Source organism: Myxocyprinus asiaticus, chromosome 30, assembly GCF_019703515.2.
Source record: "Myxocyprinus asiaticus isolate MX2 ecotype Aquarium Trade chromosome 30, UBuf_Myxa_2, whole genome shotgun sequence".
NCBI classification, from domain to species: Eukaryota; Metazoa; Chordata; class Actinopteri; order Cypriniformes; family Catostomidae; genus Myxocyprinus; species Myxocyprinus asiaticus.
The window spans coordinates 429,978-451,003 of record NC_059373.1 but is presented as its reverse complement, the minus strand read 5'-3'; the positions used below and the strand labels follow the sequence as shown (position 1 = coordinate 451,003).

Here is a 21,026-nt window from a genome sequence, read left to right as displayed (position 1 = left end):
TTTACACATTTGACATTTTTTTTGTACACATCTGATTTATTAATTTACATATATCTTCTAATATATTACACACATTGTCTATAATTTAACACATTTATCAATCAATTTTCCACATCGTATCTAATATTTTACACAACTGACCATTTGTTTTCTACATCTGACCTGCAGTGTTCACTTCTGATCTTTGATTTGACCTATTATTTTACATATCCAACTTTTTATTACACATCTGACCTATTGTTTTTACACACCTGCAAGAACTTATGAGGTCTGATATATTCTGTATCTTATTTTTTTACATGCCTATTCATTATTTTACACATCCTATCAATTTTACTCAGATTGTATCTATTTTTAACACTTGTAGGAATACATTTGATCTATTTTACGCCAGTGATCTGTTTTATGTCTGTGTTTTTCACATTTTACATATCGTACACTTCTACAAGAGTAAATGTTCACAGAGAGAATAGCAGCATGTGTCTGTATGTTTTTGTTAATTGTTGTGTGTAATTGTCAGTGGCGCTGCCGACGGTGAATAATTTGGAGCTGTATGACGTCACTCATAGAAGCATGCGTGTGCGCTGGAGAGAGGCAGAAGGGGCTTCTGGGTACATGATCCTGTATGCCCCTCTGATGGAGGGAGACTCTACGGATGAGAAGGAGGTGTAATACACACACACATTGTCAACAGGGAATTACAGACAGACCGTGTGTATAACACTGATCTGAGAACTGTTATTACGCCTTACTGTGTACAAATGTTTGAATGTGTGTGTGCGTGCAGGTTAAGGTCGCTGACTCTGTGACTCAGATTGAACTGGAAGGTTTGACTCCTGCTACTGAATACACAGTTACTGTTTACGCCATGTACGGTGAAGAGGCCAGTGACCCCATGACCGGACAACAGACCACACGTGAGTGACATTGTCCGTACTAAATACTAAATAGTACAGTTAGCAGGGAGTTTATACTTGGGAAGAAGTCAAACTTTTTCTCCTGGATGAACTAAACCACCCTAGGCAAATGAAACTGCCGTTTATGCTACTCGACATCATTTTAAAATGAGTTTGTTTAGGGTGATGTCACAGTGTTTAATGTGCTGTTCCAGCCACAAGTAAAGCCAATAATGCAAGTTTTTCTCTCCGTGGACTGCCGCTTTTTAGCGCTGTGCCGCTTCTATGCTTCATAAACTTGTCATGACTGCTTTCACTTTCAAAAACTCAAATCTCTCTCCACTCATTTGTCGTGGCCTTGCTGTCTTTGTAGAGTTTGGAAATCATGTAAAAAAGTATACTTCAACACAATCTCTGAGATACAGGCTTCAAATTTATCGATTTTAACATCAGTAACCTAGGTAACAACTCCTCAGCGGGCATGCGCAATTGTAAATAAAAAGCGTCATGTCCAAACCACACCCACGAATAGTTTTAACCAATCATCAGCACTCTTCGACCAGGTGAGCTGTCTTGGGTCAAAATTTACAGAGATGTGCGCAAACAGGAGAAATCTCTCCAAACGAACACCTTGGCAGAACAAAAACATCTCTGTATTTCGAACTTCATTTGTAGGTGTACTAAGCGAAGGCTGTTTGCCCAGTAAGTATAAATTAACCTTAACACATACATGCATGTCCACAAACCAGAAAATATGTTAGCAAGTATTTGGAACATTCACTGTTAGGTAGGCAGTATATCTCCAGTGAAGTACATACTTTTACAGGGCTCCAGACTGCGTCTAAATGGTCGCATTTTGCTACCATTTTTCCCACTGGTGCGAATAAGTTTTGTTACAGGTAGCACCGATGCGACTACAGTGTTGGCCAACTCTTCCTCTTTCTCCTTTTATGTGCTGCCTTTTTCTTTTTACGCAAAAACGGAACGAAACAGCGCTATCCGCTACAATTATCAGCATGGCTCAATGAACAGAGCAGCACGAGCGCAGAACAGGTGCACTCATTCGTGGAGCGTACAGCGCCGTGAGAACCAGTAAAAGTCCAGCACGAGTGCAGAACAGGGGTGTTCACTCGTGGAGCATGCAGTGCTGTGAGAAGCCTAGCGTGAGTGCAGAACAGGTGCGTTCACTTGTGGAGCGTACAACGCTGTGAGAACCAGTGAGAAGCACCGCACGAGTGCAGAACAGGGGTGTTCACTCGTGGAGCATGCAGTGCCGTGAGAACCAGTGAGAAGCCTAGCGTGAGTGCAGAACAGGTGCGTTCACTTGCGGAGCGTACAACGCTGTGAGAACCAGTGAGAAGCACCGCACGAGTGCAGGACAGGTGTGTTCACTTTCGGAGCGTACAGCACCATGAGAACCAGTGAGAAGCCCAGCGTGAGTGCAGGACAGGTGCGTTCACTCACGGAGCGTACAGCACCGTGAGAACCAGTGAGAAGCCCAGCGTGAGTGCAGAACAGGTGCGTTCACTCACGGAGCGTACAGCGCCTTGAGAACCAGTGAGAAGCCCAGCGTGAGTGCAGAACAGGTGTGTTCACTTTCGGAGTGTACAGCACCATGAGAACCAGTGAGAAGCCCAGCGTGAGTGCAGGACAGGTGCGTTCACTCGCGGAGCGTACAGCACCGTGAGAACCAGTGAGAAGCCCAGCGTGAGTGCAGAACAGGTGCCAGGTGCGTTCACTTGCGGAGCGTATAACGCTGTGAGAACCAGTGAGAAGCACCGCACGAGTGCAGAATAGGTGCATTCACTCGCGGAGCGTACAGCACCGTGAGAACCAGTGAGAAGCCCAGCGTGAGTGCAGAACAGGTGCGTTCACTTGCGGAACGTACAGCGCCATGAGAACCAGTGAAAAGCCCAGCGTGAGTGCAGAACAGGTGCGTTCACTTGCGGAACGTACAGCACCATGAGAACCAGTGAAAAGCCCAGCGTGAGTGCAGAACAGGTGCGTTCACTTGCGGAACGTACAGCGCCATGAGAACCAGTGAAAAGCCCAGCGCGAGCGCTGAACAGGTGCGTTTACCCATGAATCCGTTCTCGAGCTCTCAACGCACCACTGATCATTACAGCTCTGTGAGAACCTGTAAGAAGCTCGGCGTGTGTCACGGAAACCATTTGAATTCTGCACAGAATTCTCTGTTGTAAACCTCTATGAAAACCCTCGGTTAGTAAACTAGTTTTAAACCACAATAAATGGCCTGACATTCTACACAGTACTGAAAAGATAATTGCAGTATTTTAGACATAAATATAGTCTTAATAAATATTGTCATATTACTGCTATAGCTCTAATAAATGTATAATAGGCTACATTAGGGGAGTGAGGCAATATCATACATATTTGTTACAACTATGGCAGTTTATAAATGTTTATATTTTGTATTAATAGCCTAGTTTTTAAAGTGTTTAGAGTACTGTTCATTAGTAACAGTAATGGGAAGAGACAAATATCTCATATACTTCATCCGGGAACGTGGGCATTTACCCGTGACCCGAATATATTACATAATAACAACAACCATGAAAATAAATAAATGACTCTTGTGTTGTTGAACAAGTACAGTTTACTACGAGGAGCTACTTCATCAGTCACCTGACTTGGAGTTCTCCATCACTGTGTATCAACTTCAACATTAACACATCTGACAGCTCCTCAGCTCCAGTGGTATTATGGGATAGAACAGCGTCCAGTGAATGAGCACTTCAGAATCTCGCCGTGGGTATTTCTTGCCCACTGTTTCAGGAATGCTGAGGATTCATGTTGAACGTGCACAAACACTAAACAGCAACTGTGGGTGGTCACCAGGGAAATCCTGGAATATCATTGATCATGTATATGTTATAATCTCTCTCAGTTCCTCTGTCACCTGCTCGTAACCTGCGGATCTCAGAGATCAGTCACAGCTCGGCCAAACTCTCATGGGATTCAGCGTCTCGTAAGGTCAAAGGTTACCGTATCATTTATGTGAAGACTGACACTGTCGAGACCAGTCAGGTGAGAACACACCCAATGATTGTGATGTTACCGATTTTCACCTGTCACTTGACCTTTGACCCTGTGTTTAACCCCAGGATGAAGTGGGGGCGGTCACCACATTGTTGCTACACAACCTGACGTCTCTGACGGAGTACACCGTCGCAATCTTTGCCATTTATGACGAGGGACAAGCAGAACCGCTGACAGACAGCTTCACTACCAGTGAGAACACACATTTACACACATACCATGGATGCTTTTTACCAGAGTTTCTACATCTCCAATTATGTATCGCATTTAATTGCATTCTCTGGTGCAAAAGACATTTTAAACATTGGAATAAAAATAGTGAAATGTTTCTTATGTATGTATTCAATTGCAATGTGTGTGTGTGTATATGTGTGTTGTAGGTGTGGTTCCTCTGCCGTTGAATCTGAGGAGCACTGATGTGTCCACTGATAGTTTCAGAGTGATCTGGCAGCACGCCGCGTCTGATGTCTCATTCTACAGACTCACATGGAGACCTGCAGCCGGAGGAGAGACCAGAGAGGTACAAACACTCATACATCAGCTTATAGTATGTAGGGGTGTAACAATGCATCAATATAATGCTGAAACGTTGATGCATCGATTGGAGAATTTAACAATCTGTTGTAATGATTAATAATACCCATTGTGTTACAGATGCCAACATAAATTTCAATTACTGGTTCAGTAAATGTTTCTGTGATGATATGCAAATCTATCAACGCATAATCAACAGTCTACTTACCTTCTGTTTGTGTCAGACATGATGCTATCCTTTATTTTTATTGGCTCAATAATGAATGTAACATTAGTGTTAATGTTCGGTTTACATTTCCAGTCATACGTGAATTAAAACTCCCTGTACTCCATAAGTTGCATTTGTGTATTCAACATATTTTGGAAAATAATTATGGATTGAAGCAAGATAATTTAATCAAATTTTAAGACTAAATATTAAAATACATTTGATCAGGTCTACCTGCTCCATTAATAAAATTGTCATTAATATGTTAAGTCATTTTAAAATAACATTGAATGCAGTGGTTGTTAAGGGTGCATCCCATTATTGTGTGTCAGTTCTTGCACACCTGGAGTCTTGTTTCTTAAACGTACACAGCACAACATCCATCTACCTGTGGGTCTGTCTAATGTCTCTCTCTCTCTCTCTCTCTCTCTCCAGGTTCAAATCAGTAATAACTCAAACTCGTATGTGATTACGGGTTTGAAGCCTTTGACTGAATATGAAGTTTCGCTGTTTGGAATCTACAGAGATGAATCTGAAAGTGATCCAGTGGAGATCAGTGAAACTACAGGTGTTCTGATGACATCACATCTTCATTCACAGATAATCAGCACTTCTGGCCTGATATTTGATTAATCTGTCCTGTCTAAATATTGATCAAAATCACTTTTTGATCTTTGTGCAGAAAACACCTGTTGTATTTTTAAATACTGTTCTCTATCTTTGTGTGTGGAGTCAGATTTGTTTCTGTAATTTTTTTAAAAGTTGACAGAACAACAACAGTTGCTACAACGACCACCAGCACGACTACAGCCGGTAAACAACTCTCATGTGTCTTTGGTCTGTATGTTCTCAAGAGCAGACATGTTATGAGCTGGTACAGCATTACTAATATTTTATATGTGTGTGTGCGCAGTGTTGCGTCTGCCGATCAGAAATCTGCAGTTGAGTGATTTGACGACCTTCAGTATGCGTGTATCGTGGGATTCTCTGGGTCCAAACGTGCATCAGTACAGAGTGTCTTACATCAGCACACGAGGAGACAGAGCAGAGCAGGTGGTGAGTGTCTCTCTCTCTTTCTTACTCTCTATCCCCATTTACTAACATACATACTTCCCTACTATAGTCTGGTTGTATATCAGATGAGTAGGATGTGCGTTCATAAAACAGTAGGTGAACAAAACTCCCTGATGACCTGCTGCACCTGCTGAGATTCTGAAGTGTGCTTCCACTGGGCACTTTACTATCCATCGTCAGACGTCAGATTCAAAACGCTGAATTCATTTCTGAATTCACTGAAAAATAATGGTGGAGAACCTCGAGTCGGGTGGCTATAGATACCAAGAAAACTGTATATTTTAGTTGCTGTAACTGGTCACCATTTTTTGACCATTTAATCATAATTTTGCTTTTACTTTTTAAATATCACATCGTAGGACATGTCAACTACTCTAGCAACTTACAAACTCTTAATCACTGAGATTGTTTTGCTTTGCTCAGAAAGCCCTTTGGGTAATGAAAGTATTTTGTCTTCTGTGAAGTTCTGAACGTGTGTTTATCTCTTCATAACACTGCTTTTATCTTTCATGAGAGACCGCAGAGTTATGCTGCAAAACTATATCGAGCTCTATTTCTGAGGAAAGATCTGGAAACACTGCAGGCTCTCATCGTAAAATGTGTTTGTCTTAACCTCAGGGTGCTTTTACCATAACATTCTCCCCTGTCAAAACAGCTTTGATCAGCTTTTCTTCAGACACTTCGGAACTGAAATTGTTAGTGCTAAATATATCCTCAAATATTTTCATCAAACATGTTTCATGCAATTATGAGCGCTCCCAGTGCAAGTGCAGACATAAATTTGGTGTAATAAAGATTTAGAGAATGTGCTGCAGACTGTGTGGTTCTGCTTTTGTTTAGTGTGTTCCTGACAGATATCTCACAACACATTTTCTGGATCATTCTGTCTTTTGGAGTCTTTAGTATCTGTTTTCTATGCTGTTTTGTCTGTTTTGTTTTCTCTGTGCTGTTTTCTCTGTTTAGTTTGACTTTTTTTCTGACTGTTCTCTATTCTGTTTATTCTGATTGCATGCTGTCCTGTTTCATCTGACTTTTCTGTGTGCTGTTTTGTCTGAATGTTGTGGTGTTTCGTCTATCCTGTTTCGTCTGACTGTTCTCAGTCCTGTTTTGTCTATAACTGTTCTCTGCCTGCTCTTTTTCCTGTAGGTGTTCACTATGATGTTTAGTCTGGCTGTCCTGTGTGCTGTTTCATTTGATTGTTGTGGTGTTTCATCTATCCTGTTTCGTCTGACTGTTCTTAGTCCTGTTTTGTCTATAACTGTTCTCTGCCTGCTCTTTTTCCTGTAGGTGTTCGCTATGCTGTTTTGTCTGGCTGTCCTGTGTGCTGTTTCATTTGATTGTTGTGGTGTTTCATCTATCCTGTTTCATCTGACTGTTCTCAGTCCTGTTTTGTCTATAACTGTTCTCTGCCTGCTGTTTCTCCTGTAGGTGTTCGCTATGCTGTTTTGTCTGGCTGTCCTGTGTGCTGTTTCATCTGATTGTTGTGGTGTTTCATCTATCCTGTTTTGTCTGACTGTTCTCAGTCCTGTTTTGTCTATAACTGTTCTCTGCCTGCTGTTTCTCCTGTAGGTGTTCGCTATGCTGTTTTGTCTGGCTGTCCTGTGTGCTGTTTCATCTGATTGTTGTGGTGTTTCATCTATCCTGTTTCATATGACTGTTTTTAGTCCTGTTTTGTCTGTAACTGTTCTCTGCCTGCTGTTTCTCCTGTAGGTGTTCGCTATGCTGTTTTGTCTGGCTGTCCTGTGTGCTGTTTCATCTGACTGTTCTCTATCCTGTTTCATATGACTGTTTTTAGTCCTGTTTTGTCTGTAACTGTTCTCTGCCTGCTGTTTCTCCTGTAGGTGTTCACTATGCTGTTTAGTCTGGCTGTCCTGTGTGCTGTTTCGTCTGATTGTTGTGGTGTTTCATCTATCCTGTTTTGTCTGACTGTTCTCAGTCCTGTTTTGTCTATAACTGTTCTCTGCCTCCTGTTTTTCCTGTAGGTGTTCACTATGCTGTTTAGTCTGGCTGTCCTGTGTGCTGTTTCGTCTGATTGTTTGTGGTGTTTCATCTATCCTGTTTTGTCTGACAGTTCTCAGTCCTGTTTTGTCTATAACTGTTCTCTGCCTGTTGTTTCAGCTGTAGGTGTTCGCTATGCTGTTTTGTCTGGCTGTCCTGTGTGCTGTTTCATCTGAATGTTGTGGTGTTTCATCTATCCTGTTTCGTCTGACTGTTCTTAGTCCTGTTTTGTCTGTAACTGTTCTCTGCCTGTTGTTTCAGTTGTAGGTGTTCGCTATGCTGTTTTGTCTGGCTGTCCTGTGTGCTGTTTCATCTGAATGTTGTGGTGTTTCATCTATCCTGTTTTGTCTGACTGTTCTCAGTCCTGTTTTGTCTGTAACTGTTCTCTGCCTGTTGTTTCAGTTGTAGGTGTTCGCTATGCTGTTTTGTCTGGCTGTCCTGTGTGCTGTTTCATCTGAATGTTGTGGTGTTTCATCTATCCTGTTTCGTCTGACTGTTCTTAGTCCTGTTTTGTCTATAACTGTTCTCTGCCTGCTGTTTCAGCTGTAGGTGTTCGCTATGCTGTTTTGTCTGACTGTCCTGTGTGCTGTTTCGTCTGATTGTTTGTGGTGTTTCATCTATCCTGTTTCGTCTGACTGACTGTCCTGTGTGCTGTTTCATCTGACTGTTCTCTATCCTGTTTCATATGACTGTTTTTAGTCCTGTTTTGTCTGTAACTGTTCTCTGCCTCATGTTTTTCCTGTAGGTGTTCGCTATGCTGTTTTGTCTGACTGTCCTGTTAGCTGTTTCATCTGATTGTTGTGGTGTTTCATTTGACTACTCTATCCTGTTTCATATGACTGTTCTTAGTCCTGTTTTGTCTGTAACTGTTCTCTGCCTCCTGTTTCTCCTGTAGGTGTTCACTATGCTGTTTAGTCTGGCTGTCCTGTGTGCTGTTTCGTCTGATTGTTGTGGTGTTTCATCTATCCTGTTTTGTCTGACTGTTCTCAGTCCTGTTTTGTCTATAACTGTTCTCTGCCTGCTGTTTCAGCTGTAGGTGTTCACTATGCTGTTTTTGTCTGACTGTCCTGTGTGCTGTTTCGTCTGAATGTTGTGGTGTTTCATCTATCCTGTTTCTTCTGACTGTTCTCAGTCCTGTTTTGTCTATAACTGTTCTCTGCCTGCTGTTTTTCCTGTAGGTGTTCGCTATGCTGTTTTGTCTGACTGTCCTGTGTGCTGTTTCATCTGATTGTTGTGGTGTTTCATTTGACTACTCTATCCTGTTTCACCTGACTGTTCTGTGTCCTGTTTTGTCTGACTGTTCTCTAGTATTTGTCTGTAACTGTTCTATGTGCTATTTTGTCTACAATATCTATTCTCTGTGTTTGCTCTGTGCTTTAGTCGATGGTTCCTGCAGGTCAGACGTCATTATTGCTGCAGCCTCTTCTGTCAGACACAGAGTATCGTGTCAGTGTCTCAGCAGTCTACAGCGACGGACAGAGCCCTGTTATCACACGCATCGCACGCACACGTGAGTGTCTTCCATAGTGACCCATTACTATGGGATTGTGGTTAATGTAGGCAGCAGTCTTTATGTAGTCAGCAGGTATTTATGCATTTCGTAACCTTCTCAATACATTTCATTTTAAAAAGCTAAAGAAAAAATGACAACATTAAAAGTGCGCTACAAAGTATATGCAGATGATAAAAATAAAGCTGCAGAAAATGAATATTGCAAGCACAATCCTCTCTGCAGTGCCTCTGTCTGCTCCCAGCAACCTCCGTGTGTCAGAGGAGTGGTACAATCGCTTCCGCATCACCTGGGACACACCCCCCTCTCCCACCTTGGGTTACAGAATCGTTTACCAACCCATCTCAGGTATAAAACTGCGATTAATTACATCTACATCAACAAATGCTTTACAAAATATCATGGACACTTATAAGCAGCTCACATGTCTGGAAAATACAGTATATTTGGGTGTTGAACACTAGAGAAAATTCTAGACAGAGAGTTTGAAGGATGGTGAAGGATGTGTTTTGACTTAATTTGAATACTCGCAGTCCAGTCAAACTGGATTGCAGGCAGTTCGTTAATAAGACGCAAGTTTTTGTCCTGAAATACTGTTTCATTACAGTTTAAATGTGACCCTGTTACAGTGGCGGGTCGCGCCCTGGAGACGTTTGTAGGTGATGATGTGAATACGATGTTGATCGTGAATCTGCTGAGTGGAACGGAGTATAGTGTTAAACTCATTGCAACATACACGACAGGATCCAGTGAAGCCCTGACCGGACGCGCCAAAACACGTGAGTGACTCCTGCACAGAATCTGCATTCAGACTTGAGATGATTCTGAGATAAACATCACTGTATCCCTTTATCTCTCTCGCTCTCTCTGCAGTTTATCTCGGAGTAAATAATCTGAGTACGTATCAGGTGCGGATGACCAGCATGTGTGCGCAGTGGCAGCCACATCGCCATGCCAACCAGTACCGTGTCATCATTGGATCACAGCTCAGTGAGTCCACTCTGTGTGTGTGCGTGTTTGTGTGGTTTCTTGTGATTATATGCTTCTGTAGTATAGGGCTGCAACTAATGATTATTTTGATAATCGATTAATCTAACGATTATTAGAACGATTATTTGGCAATTATTGCAACGATTAATCGTTAGCTCTTTACCGATTATTCAGCTTGTGCCCCGACTTAAAATGTTGTATTAAACGTGCTTACTAACAATAAAGAGGACAAAATCATCTTTTAAAAATACCTCTAAATAACATTCACTGAATTAAAGGTAAAACATACTTTAAGTTTAATTCAGTAAAGATACACTCGTTATCAAGTGTTTTTGTCGTTTTCCATTTAAAATAGTCTAAAAATCCTTAAAACAAGATACATTTACTTGAGAAGCAACATATAAGATATTTAGACTTGCTTTAAGAGAATGTATCTTAAATACATGGAGTGGTGGTGGCGTAGTGGATAGTGGGTGTTCGATCCCCACAGCCACCACCATTGTGTCCTTGAGCAAGGCACTTAACTCCAGGTTGCTCCGGGGGGATTGTCCCTGTAATAAGGGCACTGTAAGTCACTTTGGATAAAAGTGTCTGCCAAATGCATAAATGTAAATATAAGTGTATTTTGTATGTAAGTGTATTTTTACTCTTGGTTATACTTCTGCGAGTGCAGTAAAGACAAAATATACTTATATTCATGATCTATTCTCTAAAAGAAAGTCTAAATATCTTATATGCTGCTTCTCAGGTGAATGCATCTTTTTTAAAGGATTTTTAGATATTTTAAAATATTTGTATTTTTAATATTATATTCAACATTCTCAGATAACAGTTTTGTCTTCTGCAGTATAGCTGCTAAAGTAAATGTACGTTGTTTTAAAGGAGTTTTAGATATTTATATTGGAAAACAAGCCAAAACAAAAACAAATCAAAAACATATTTTGTACTTTTGGGCTGCGACCCAAAAGTGTCTTTTCAGACAAGGTCTCGGACAGCAGGGAAAGAACAACGGCATGGTTCTCCCTCCAATTAAAATTTTGAAGTGGCTGCCCAAGCGAAATTTCGGGGCAGATTTAATTATAATCTCCTGTTCGGCGCTTTCTCTAAGTGCGTTTGGAGCCTGTTTTATGAGCATCATAAAATCACTCATGCCAATGATCTGCTCTGCTCTAACCGATTGTATCTCTGGAGCACAAGCGCATCCGCACATTCTAGGTGAAAGCACTATGGAGGAAGTCAAAGCTCTCAAACAGTAGACCGCCCCGATGTGCTAAACAACATGCACCCTCATAATGCAATTAAACTGTTGCTCATGTAAACAGAATATCAATAATAATCGTAGTAAAAAAATGTTGAGGGATTTATCTCAAAAACTGTTTATTTTTTACTCTGTCTTATTCCAGAAAGTATGTGTTTTATTTGAAATAGATTTTTGTTATACTCATGGATGTCGACACAGACAGACAGCTACACACTCCAACATTCTGTGTCATGAAATACATTATTGTGACCACAAACCAAAATTACAAACATCCATGAAGCCGTTTGGTTTGGTTGGACGCTTCAGTTTCTTTTACACTTTCATTTAAACATTTAAAGCAAATCCAGAAATACCATTTCAAACACCCACATGGAACATTTTGTTGCACATACAAATATTTCAAGTTTGTAGCAAAGCTCCTGTGCATCCAGATCAACATTGACATCACTTTTTATGCTCGTCTGATTGGCTGCAGCAAGAGTGATGTCCTACATTGTTTTTCAGATGGTGAGAAACAGGAAGTGAGGTTGGCTGGCTCCGCCTCCAGGCACTGTTTTAATGACCTCACGCCAAACATGCAGTACAAGATCAGCGTTCACGCGCAGCTGCAGGACATGGAGGGTCCCGCGGTCACCACCACACAGAGAACATGTATGTGTACATGCTAACAACATACAACACTCGTGTGACACATTGCACACACACACTTCACACTCGCAACTGTAGTGGTTATATACTCTGATTATATATGTAATTATACACATATAGTCTTTAGTACGCTATTTTAACGGTGAAATGTAAATGTCTCTGTAGTTCCTGTGCCCACAGTGCCCCCCACCAGACCCAGCACCACCTCTCCCCCGCCCACTCTACCCGCCGCTAAAGAAGGTACGACAACAAATCACATCCTTCATAAACACCTGGTGACAGTTTATGACCATACCTGCCAACATCGGATTGTGAAAAATAGGGAGTTTTTTTTTTGGGCACAGTATGTGGACTTCTCAGACAACCCCATTACCCACCGTATGAAAAATGTCCAACTTATATCAAAGTTAAATTAACAATCTGGATTTCGCTGTGATGCCATCTGACCAGCTTACGGGACAAATCGCGTTCCGTATTGATTCGATACGGGATGCACCTTTTCATATTTAAATATGAGACGATCCCGTATGAGCCAAGTTTGTGACCACAACACAATTGTCTCTGTCTCAGTGTGTCGAGCTGCTAAAGCAGATCTGGTGTTTCTGGTGGATGGATCGTGGAGTATTGGAGACGAGAACTTTCAGAAGATCATCCGTTTCCTGTACAGCACAGCAGGAGCTCTAGACCGCATCGGTCCAGATGGAACGCAAGTGAGAGACGTGACCTTCATGTCTTTAATCTTGTGACTTCAGGGTTGAGGTTCATCTTAAAGGGGTCATATAATGCATATTGATTATTTTTTAATTACTAGTCTTTTTATAATGACATTTTTTTGCTAAAAATGTATTTAGTTTTCAAGGGCATTTTTCACCCTCTCTCTGACCCTTACAATTACACAGGCCATTTTATGCTGCTGTGTCTTTAAGACTTCTATGTGACATCCTGTTCACATGTGTTTTTTCTGCGCCCATGCATGAGATGCAGGTTCAGTATAGTTTTTCTCTGCCTCATCCTTCAATAAATATTATATAGTGACAGATTCATAAAACAGTCAGTGTTAAATTGTGGCGCTCAAACTTTTAAGATCAGTCTGACATGATCGGGGATCTTGTTAAAATTAACTTGTTCAGCATAAATCTTGAAACATTTTGTGATACTTGTGCTTAAAACTATTATAACTAGCTGAGGGGAAAAGAAAAATGTCATTATTTCAAGATATATTTGTTAAAAACAAGTTTTAATATCTAACGCCATTTTGCCTTTAATAAATGTATCTTGTTTTAAGGATAAGGTGATTTTGAGAGTAAAACGAGACAAGAATTGTGATTTAAAGGAATATTCCGGGTTCAAAACATATTAAGCTCAATCGACAGCATCTGTGGCATAATGTTGATTACCACAAATTATTTTGATTCATCTGTGTGATCAAATTTCAGTGAGACACTTACAATGGAAGTCAATGGGTAAATTTTTGGAGGGTTTAAAGGCAGAGGTGTGAAGCTTATAATTTAATAAAAGCACTTACATTAATTCTTCTGTTGTTTTAGGGTTTACGGTGTTATGTCGTCATGGTAACGCAGTTGTAAAATTGTCTATATCTTTCCACAGATGCGGTTAGTAAGTGATTGTAATCACAGTAAAATCATGTTAACACACATATTGTTTATGTCTTGTGTTTATACTTTTGAAACAGTGAGTATTTTAATGTTTACAGATTATTGACTCCATTGACTTCCATTGTAAGTGTCTCACTGGAACACACATTTAAAGAAAAGGAGGGACGAGTCCAAATTAAGTTTTGTGATAATCAACATTATGACACAAATACTGTTGATTGAGCTCAACTTGTATTAAACCCGGAATATTTTTTTAAGGAAAGAAATTGCAGTGTGGATTTCTGACATTGTCTGTCTCTATCAGGTGGCTATTGCTCAGTTCAGTGACGACGCTCGCACTGAGTTTAAATTGAGCTCGTATAATGATAAAGAAAATCTGCTGGACGCCATTCAGAGAATCTCATATAAAGGAGGAAACACAAAGACAGGCAAAAACGAACCCACAGTCATTCATACCTCAACTTATGTGCACAGTTTATCACAGTTTCAAACACACTGTATAATAATCCACATAAACCGTGACCTCTGACCTCTGCAGGCAGAGCGATGCAGCATGTGAAAGACTCAGTGTTCACTGTGGTGGGCGGAGCCAGACGTGGCGTGCCGAAAGTCCTGGTGGTGCTGACGGATGGCCGCTCGCAAGATGATGTCCTCCAGGTTTCACATGAGATACAGGCAGAAGGTGCGTTACCAAAGCAACGGTGCACAATTAAAGCAGTCGCTCTGTCCCAGTTTGCATACTAGATTAGAATTAGTGCATCTCTAAACATAGAAGACAACTTTTATGGTGCTTTTATTTGCTTTTGGAGCTCGACAGTCAAAATCCCAATCATGGGTAAAAAAAGTTAGGAACGAGGAGTGTGATTTACATGATGACAACATTTATTTTATGGTGAGCTATTTTATAAATTGCACTCGTATGATGGGCGGTTAAATTGCGTTCGTATGATGGGGTTAAATTGCGTTCGTATGATGGGGATTAAATTGCGTTCGTATGATGGGGATTAAATTGCGTTCGTATGATGGGGATTAAATTGCGTTCGTATGATGGGGTTAAATTGTGTTCGTATGATGTGATTAAATTGTGTTCGTATGATGTGATTAAATTGCGTTCGTATGATGGGGATTAAATTGCGTTCGTATGATGGGGTTAAATTGTGTTCGTATGATGTGATTAAATTGTGTTCGTATGATGGGGTTAAATTGCGTTCGTATGATGGGGATTAAATTGCGTTCGTATGATGGGGGTTCAATTGCGTTCGTATGATGTGATTAAATTGCGTTCGTATGATGGGGTTAAATTGCGTTCGTATGATGGGGTTAAATTGCGTTCGTATGATGGGGATTAAATTGCGTTCGTATGATGGGGGTTAAATTGTGTTCGTATGATGTGATTAAATTGCGTTCGTATGATGGGGATTAAATTGCGTTCGTATGATGTGATTAAATTGCGTTCGTATGATGGGGATTAAATTGCGTTCGTATGATGGGGTTAAATTGCGTTCGTATGATGTGATTAAATTGCGTTCGTATGATGGGGATTAAATTGCGTTCGTATGATGGGGTTAAATTGCGTTCGTATGATGGGGGTTAAATTGCGTTCGTATGATGGGGATTAAATTGCGTTCGTATGATGGGGTTAAATTGCGTTCGTATGATGGGGTTAAATTGCGTTCGTATGATGGGGGTTAAATTGCGTTCGTATGATGGGGTTAAATTGCGTTCGTATGATGGGGTTAAATTGTGCGCGTATGATGGGGGGGGTCACATGATGGGGGGGATCAAAACATTACCTTAGTTTCAATGGAGTGGGGTGTGACCAAAAAAAAAAATGAGATCCACTGATCTAGATGCCAACACTTACATACTAAATAAACAGTGTAAATGGGTCTGTGTTATCGAGATTACATGCTCATCACCAGCACAGTGCATACTTCTAGTGCGTTGTATAAGTTTGCAAATTGGGATGTATTCTATGTGCAAACAAATTAATAAAGTATGTACTTATGGTTGTTGTTTTTTGTAGGTTATATTGTGTTTGCGATCGGTTTTGCCGACGCTGATTACGGCGAGCTGGTGAGTATCGCCAGTAAACCCAGCGAGAGACACGTGTTCTTCGTTGACGATCTGGATGCTTTCAAGAAAATCGAACAGAAACTGGTGACTTTTGTTTGTGAGGCTGCATCAGCAAGTAAGGGCATGCATGTTTGTGTGTAAATAAAGTTTCTTTGTTCCTGCGTTTCTGAACATTTCGGTGTGTTTTTTAGCATGTCCATCAGTACCCATGAGTGGCAGCACTTTACCAGGTCAATCACACAAACACATTCTGAACAAACGCTAACACTGACATTTCATATTATTATTATTGCCAATGACTGCAGTCACAAAGTGAGACTGACTGCTTCATTGATCTCTCACACTCTTTTAGGGTTCAGGATGATGGAGATGTTTGGGTTGGTGGAGCATCTGTACAGCAGTGTGAATGGTGTTTCTATGGAGGCTGGAACCTTCAACAGTTACAGCAGCTACAGACTCGCCAGTGATGCTCTCATAACACAACCTACCAGGTGAACACTCACTCATGACTTCCACTTCTTACTTTAAATTCATCAGCGTATTCTTTGATGGATATAAAGGTTGAGACACTCATTTTAGTGCATGAGATGCTAAGCAGTTTGGATGACAGTACACATGCCTTCCAGATCCTCTCTGGATTATTTAGTCTTCAGTCATCTTCAGCTCTACACCTTATTGGCAGAGCTGCCGGCAGGTGGAGCATTTGGCTGCCAGGCTCAATATCCAAGTACTTTCATTGGCATGACTGTTTTATACACAATATAGTCAAAGCATCAATACACACTCAAAAACAACTCTCTTTGTGTGTTGGGTCAAATTTGAAGTTCCTCCCAATCCCTGCTGAAAAGACCAGTTCAGACCAGAACTTTCATGCTGGACTAGGTTGGTCTGTGCTGGTTAGTGCTTGTTTGCTGCTGATTTAGCTTAGTTGTAACTGGTCGTACCAAATCTTTCTTGGTCAGCGCTCCTGAAGCGACAGTATGCATAAGCCAGCGGTGTCATTGAATGATCATGGCCTCCACAGCTTTGGCAGTTGATCTGTGCAAGCATTCTTCATGTTGCAGCATTATGCTAAAATGCTTTATTTTTTCACATCAATCTACACTCCATACCCCATAATGACAAAGCAAATACCAGATTTTTGATATTGCAATATGTTAATAAAATAAAAACTGAAATATCACATTGACATAAGTATTCAGACCCTTAACTCAGTATTAGTTGAAGCACCTTTGGCAGCGATTACAGCCTCTTTTGAGTATGATGCAACAAGTTTGCACACCTGGATTTGGGGATTTTCTGCCATTCTTCACTGCAGATCCTCTCAAGCTCTGTCAGGTTGGATGGGGACCGTCGGTGGACAGCCATTTTCAGATCTCTCCAGAGATGTTCGATTGGGTTCAAGTCCGGGCTCTGGCTGGGCCACTTAAGGACATTCACAGAGTTGTCCCGGAGCCACTCTTGTGTTGTCTTGGCTGTGTGTTTAGGGTTATTGTCCTGTTGGAAGGTGAACCTTCGGCCCAGTCTGAGGTCCTGAGTGCTCTGGACCAGGTGTTCATTAAGGATATCTCTGTATTTTGCTGCTTTCAGCTTTCCTTCAACCCTGACCAGTCCCCCAGTCCCTGCCACTGAAAAACATCCACCACAGCATGATGCTGCCACCACCATGCTTCACCGTTGGGATGGTATTGCGCAGGTGATGAGCGGTGCCTGGTTTCCTCCAGACATGACACTTGGAATTGAGGCCAAACAGTTCAATCTTCATTTCATCAGACCAGAGAATCTTGTTTCTCACAGTCTGAGAGTCCTTTAGGTGCTTTTTATGTGTCTTGCACTGAGGAGAGGCTTCCGTCTGGTCACTCTGCCATAAAGCCCAGATCGGTGGAGTGTTGCAGTGATGGTTGTTCTTCTGTAAGTTTCTCCCATCTCCACACATGATCTCTGGAGCTCAACCAGAGTGACCATCGGGTTCTTGGTCACCTCTCTTACTAAGGCCCTTCTCCCCTGATTGCTCAGTTTGGCCGGGTGGCCCGCTCTAGGAAGAGTCCTGATTGTTCCAAACTTCTTCCAGTTAAGAATCATGGAGGCCACTGTGCTCTTGGGAACCTTCAATGCAGCTAGAAATGTTTTTGTAGCGTTCCCCAGATCTGTGCCTCGACACAATCCTGTCTCTGAGCTCTGCAGGCAGTTCCTTTGACCTCATGGCTTGGTTTTTGCTCTGATATGCATTTTCAGCTGTGAGACCTTATATAGACAGGTGTGTGCCTTTCCAAATCATGTCCAATCAATTGAATTTGCCACAGGTGGACTCCAATCAAAGTGTAGAAACATCTCAAAGATGATCCAGAGAAATGGGATGCACCTGAGCTAAATCTCAAGTGTCATAACAAAGGGTCTGAATACTGTCAATGTGATATTTCAGTTCTTTCTTTTTAATAAATTTGCAAAGTTATCGAAAATCTCGGTTTGCTTTGTCATTATGGGCTATGAAGTGTAGATTGATGTGGAAAAAAAATAATTTAAAGCATTTTAGCATACATGTGTTAAACTGTACTGATGCTAAAATGCAGTCCTGTCTCACTGCAGTTTGAGATGCACAAATGCTTCTCAGCTGCTGCTCTGAGCTAACTAGCCTTGCTACTGGAATTTTACATTTGGTTTTCCACTAATAAAATCTTAAAAGTCATGAAAATTTCTTTTGGATCCTTTTGCTGTGACCCCCTGACCCCAGGTTTCTCCACCCAGAGGGTCTGCCTTCAGACTACACCATCACGATGCTCTTCCGCCTGCTCCCAGAAACCCCAGAGGAGCCCTTTGCATTGTGGGAAATCCTCAACAACAACAATGAGCCATTAGTGGGCATCATACTGGACAGTGAGTGACACACCGAAGATGTTTGTGTTTCCTGTGTGGAATCAAAGTGTGATCTCATTTCGTCTCCTCACTTCACAGATGCAGGAAAGACTCTGAGCTTCTTCAACACTGACTATAAGGGTGATTTCCAGACGGTGACATTTGAAGGGGCTGAAATCCAGAAACTCTTCTATGGCAGTTTTCACAAGGTCAGAATTCACACACGGCTCTCTTAGAAAACATATAAGAAAACTGCCAGAGATAAACGTAATTTTGTTATCTGAAAGTAAATTTTTTTTAAGTGTGCCTTTAGTATCCAGTTGCATTCTGGAGGTAGTCTAATTGGAAGTCACATGAGCCCAAGGTTGGTCTGATCTTTTCTTGTGTGTGTGTGGGTGTATGTTTGTGTATATTTGTGTGTGTGAGTGAGTGTGTGTGTGAGAGAGAGTGTGTGTGAGTGAGTGTATGTGTTTGTGTGAGGGTGAGTGTGTGTGTGTGAGAGAGAGAGAGTGTGTGAGTGAATGTATGTGTTTGTGTGAGTGTGAGCGTGTGTGTGTGTGTGTGTGTGTGTGAGAGAGAGAGTGTGTGAGAGAGAGAGTGTGTGTGAGAGAGAGTGTGTGTGAGTGAGTGTGTGTGTGAGAGAGAGTGTGTGTGAGTGAGTGTATGTGTTTGTGTGAGGGTGAGTGTGTGTGTGTGAGAGAGAGAGAGTGTGTGAGTGAATGTATGTGTTTGTGTGAGTGTGAGCGTGTGTGTGTGTGTGTGTGTGTGTGTGTGTGAGAGAGAGAGTGTGTGTGAGTGAGTGTATGTGTTTGTGTGAGGGTGAGTGTGTGTGTGAGAGAGAGTGTGTGTGAGTGAGTGTATGTGTTTGTGTGAGTGTGAGCGTGTGTGTGTGTGTGTGTGAGAGAGAGAGTGTGTGTGTGTGGTGTGTATGTGGGCAGGTTTAAGTGGTTTACGAGGACTTTTTTTTAGGTTATAAACTGGTAATTACAGGGGTATTATGCTATAAATGTGGTTTATGAGGACATTTCTAGTGTCCCCATAAATCACTTAAAAAACATACTAAACGATGTTTTATTGAAAATGTAAAAATGCAGAAAGTTTTTTGTGAGGGTTAGGTTTAGGGGTAGGGGTAGGGTTAGGGGATAGAATCTATAGTTCATACGGTATAAAAATCATTATGTCTATGGAGAGTCCTCATAATGATAACTGCACCAACATGTGTGTGTGTGTGTGTGTGTGTGTGTGTGTGTGTGAGGGTTAGGTTTAGGGGTAGAGTTAGGGTTAGGGGATAGAATCTATAGTTCATACAGTATAAAAATCATTATGTCTATGGAGAGTCCTCATAATGATAGCTGCACCAACATGTGAGTGTGTGTGAGTGTGTGTGTGTGTGTGTGTGTGTGTGTGTGTGTGTGTGTGTGTGTTTAGGGGTAGGGTTAGGGTTAGGGGTAGAGTTAGGGTTAGGGGATAGAATCTATAGTTCATACAGTATAAAAATCATTATGTCTATGGAGAGTCCTCATAATGATAGCTGCACCAACATGTGAGTGTGTGTGAGTGTGTGTGTGTGTGTGTGTGTGTGTGTGTGTGTGTGTGTGTTTAGGGGTAGGGTTAGGGTTAGGGGTAGAGTTAGGGTTAGGGGATAGAATCTATAGTTCATACAGTATAAAAATCATTATGTCTATGGAGAGTCCTCATAATGATAACTGCACCAACATGTGTGTGTGTGTGTGTGTGTGTGTTTAGGGGTAGGGTTAGGGTTAGGGGATAGAATCTATAGTTCATACAGTATAAAAATCATTATGTAGGGTCTAGGGTTAGGAGGATAGAATCTATAGTTCATACGGTATAAAAATCATTATGTCTATGGAGAGTCCTCATAATGATAGATAAACCAACGTGTGTGTGTGTGTGTGTGTGTGTGTGTGTATGTGTGTGTGTGTGTGTGTGTGTGTGTGTGTGTGTGTGTGTGTTTAGGGGTAGGGGTAGGGTTAGGGGATAGAATCTATAGTTTGTACAGTATAAAAATCATTATGTCTATGGAGAGTCCTCATAATGATAACTGCACCAACGTGTGTGTGTGTGTGTGTGTGTGTGTTGTGTGTGTGTGTGTGTGTGTGTGTGTGTGTGTGTGTGTAATGATAACTGCACCAACATGTGTGTGTGTGTGTGTGTGTGTGTGTTTAGGGGTAGGGTTAGGGTTAGGGGATAGAATCTATAGTTCATACAGTATAAAAATCATTATGTCTATGGAGAGTCCTCATAATGATAACTGCACCAACATGTGTGTGTGTGTGTG

General features: G+C 41.4%; 1 protein-coding gene across 1 annotated transcript in view; it reads left to right on the top strand.

Moving 5' to 3' along the window:
* Positions 1–21,026, top strand: part of LOC127421211 (collagen alpha-1(XIV) chain) — an 86,790-nt gene that overhangs the window by 17,972 nt on the left and 47,792 nt on the right. The window contains exons 9-30 of the mRNA XM_051664064.1: positions 521–666; positions 788–917; positions 3,808–3,947; positions 4,025–4,151; positions 4,340–4,479; positions 5,137–5,269; positions 5,464–5,514; positions 5,615–5,757; positions 9,154–9,283; positions 9,509–9,631; positions 9,913–10,062; positions 10,157–10,273; positions 12,039–12,185; positions 12,348–12,422; positions 12,753–12,892; positions 14,103–14,226; positions 14,337–14,480; positions 15,825–15,989; positions 16,066–16,104; positions 16,227–16,365; positions 18,606–18,748; positions 18,827–18,936. Coding sequence (XP_051520024.1) covers positions 521–666; positions 788–917; positions 3,808–3,947; positions 4,025–4,151; positions 4,340–4,479; positions 5,137–5,269; positions 5,464–5,514; positions 5,615–5,757; positions 9,154–9,283; positions 9,509–9,631; positions 9,913–10,062; positions 10,157–10,273; positions 12,039–12,185; positions 12,348–12,422; positions 12,753–12,892; positions 14,103–14,226; positions 14,337–14,480; positions 15,825–15,989; positions 16,066–16,104; positions 16,227–16,365; positions 18,606–18,748; positions 18,827–18,936 — 2,756 coding nt within the window. The remainder of the gene's footprint in view (positions 1–520; positions 667–787; positions 918–3,807; positions 3,948–4,024; positions 4,152–4,339; positions 4,480–5,136; positions 5,270–5,463; positions 5,515–5,614; positions 5,758–9,153; positions 9,284–9,508; positions 9,632–9,912; positions 10,063–10,156; positions 10,274–12,038; positions 12,186–12,347; positions 12,423–12,752; positions 12,893–14,102; positions 14,227–14,336; positions 14,481–15,824; positions 15,990–16,065; positions 16,105–16,226; positions 16,366–18,605; positions 18,749–18,826; positions 18,937–21,026) is intronic.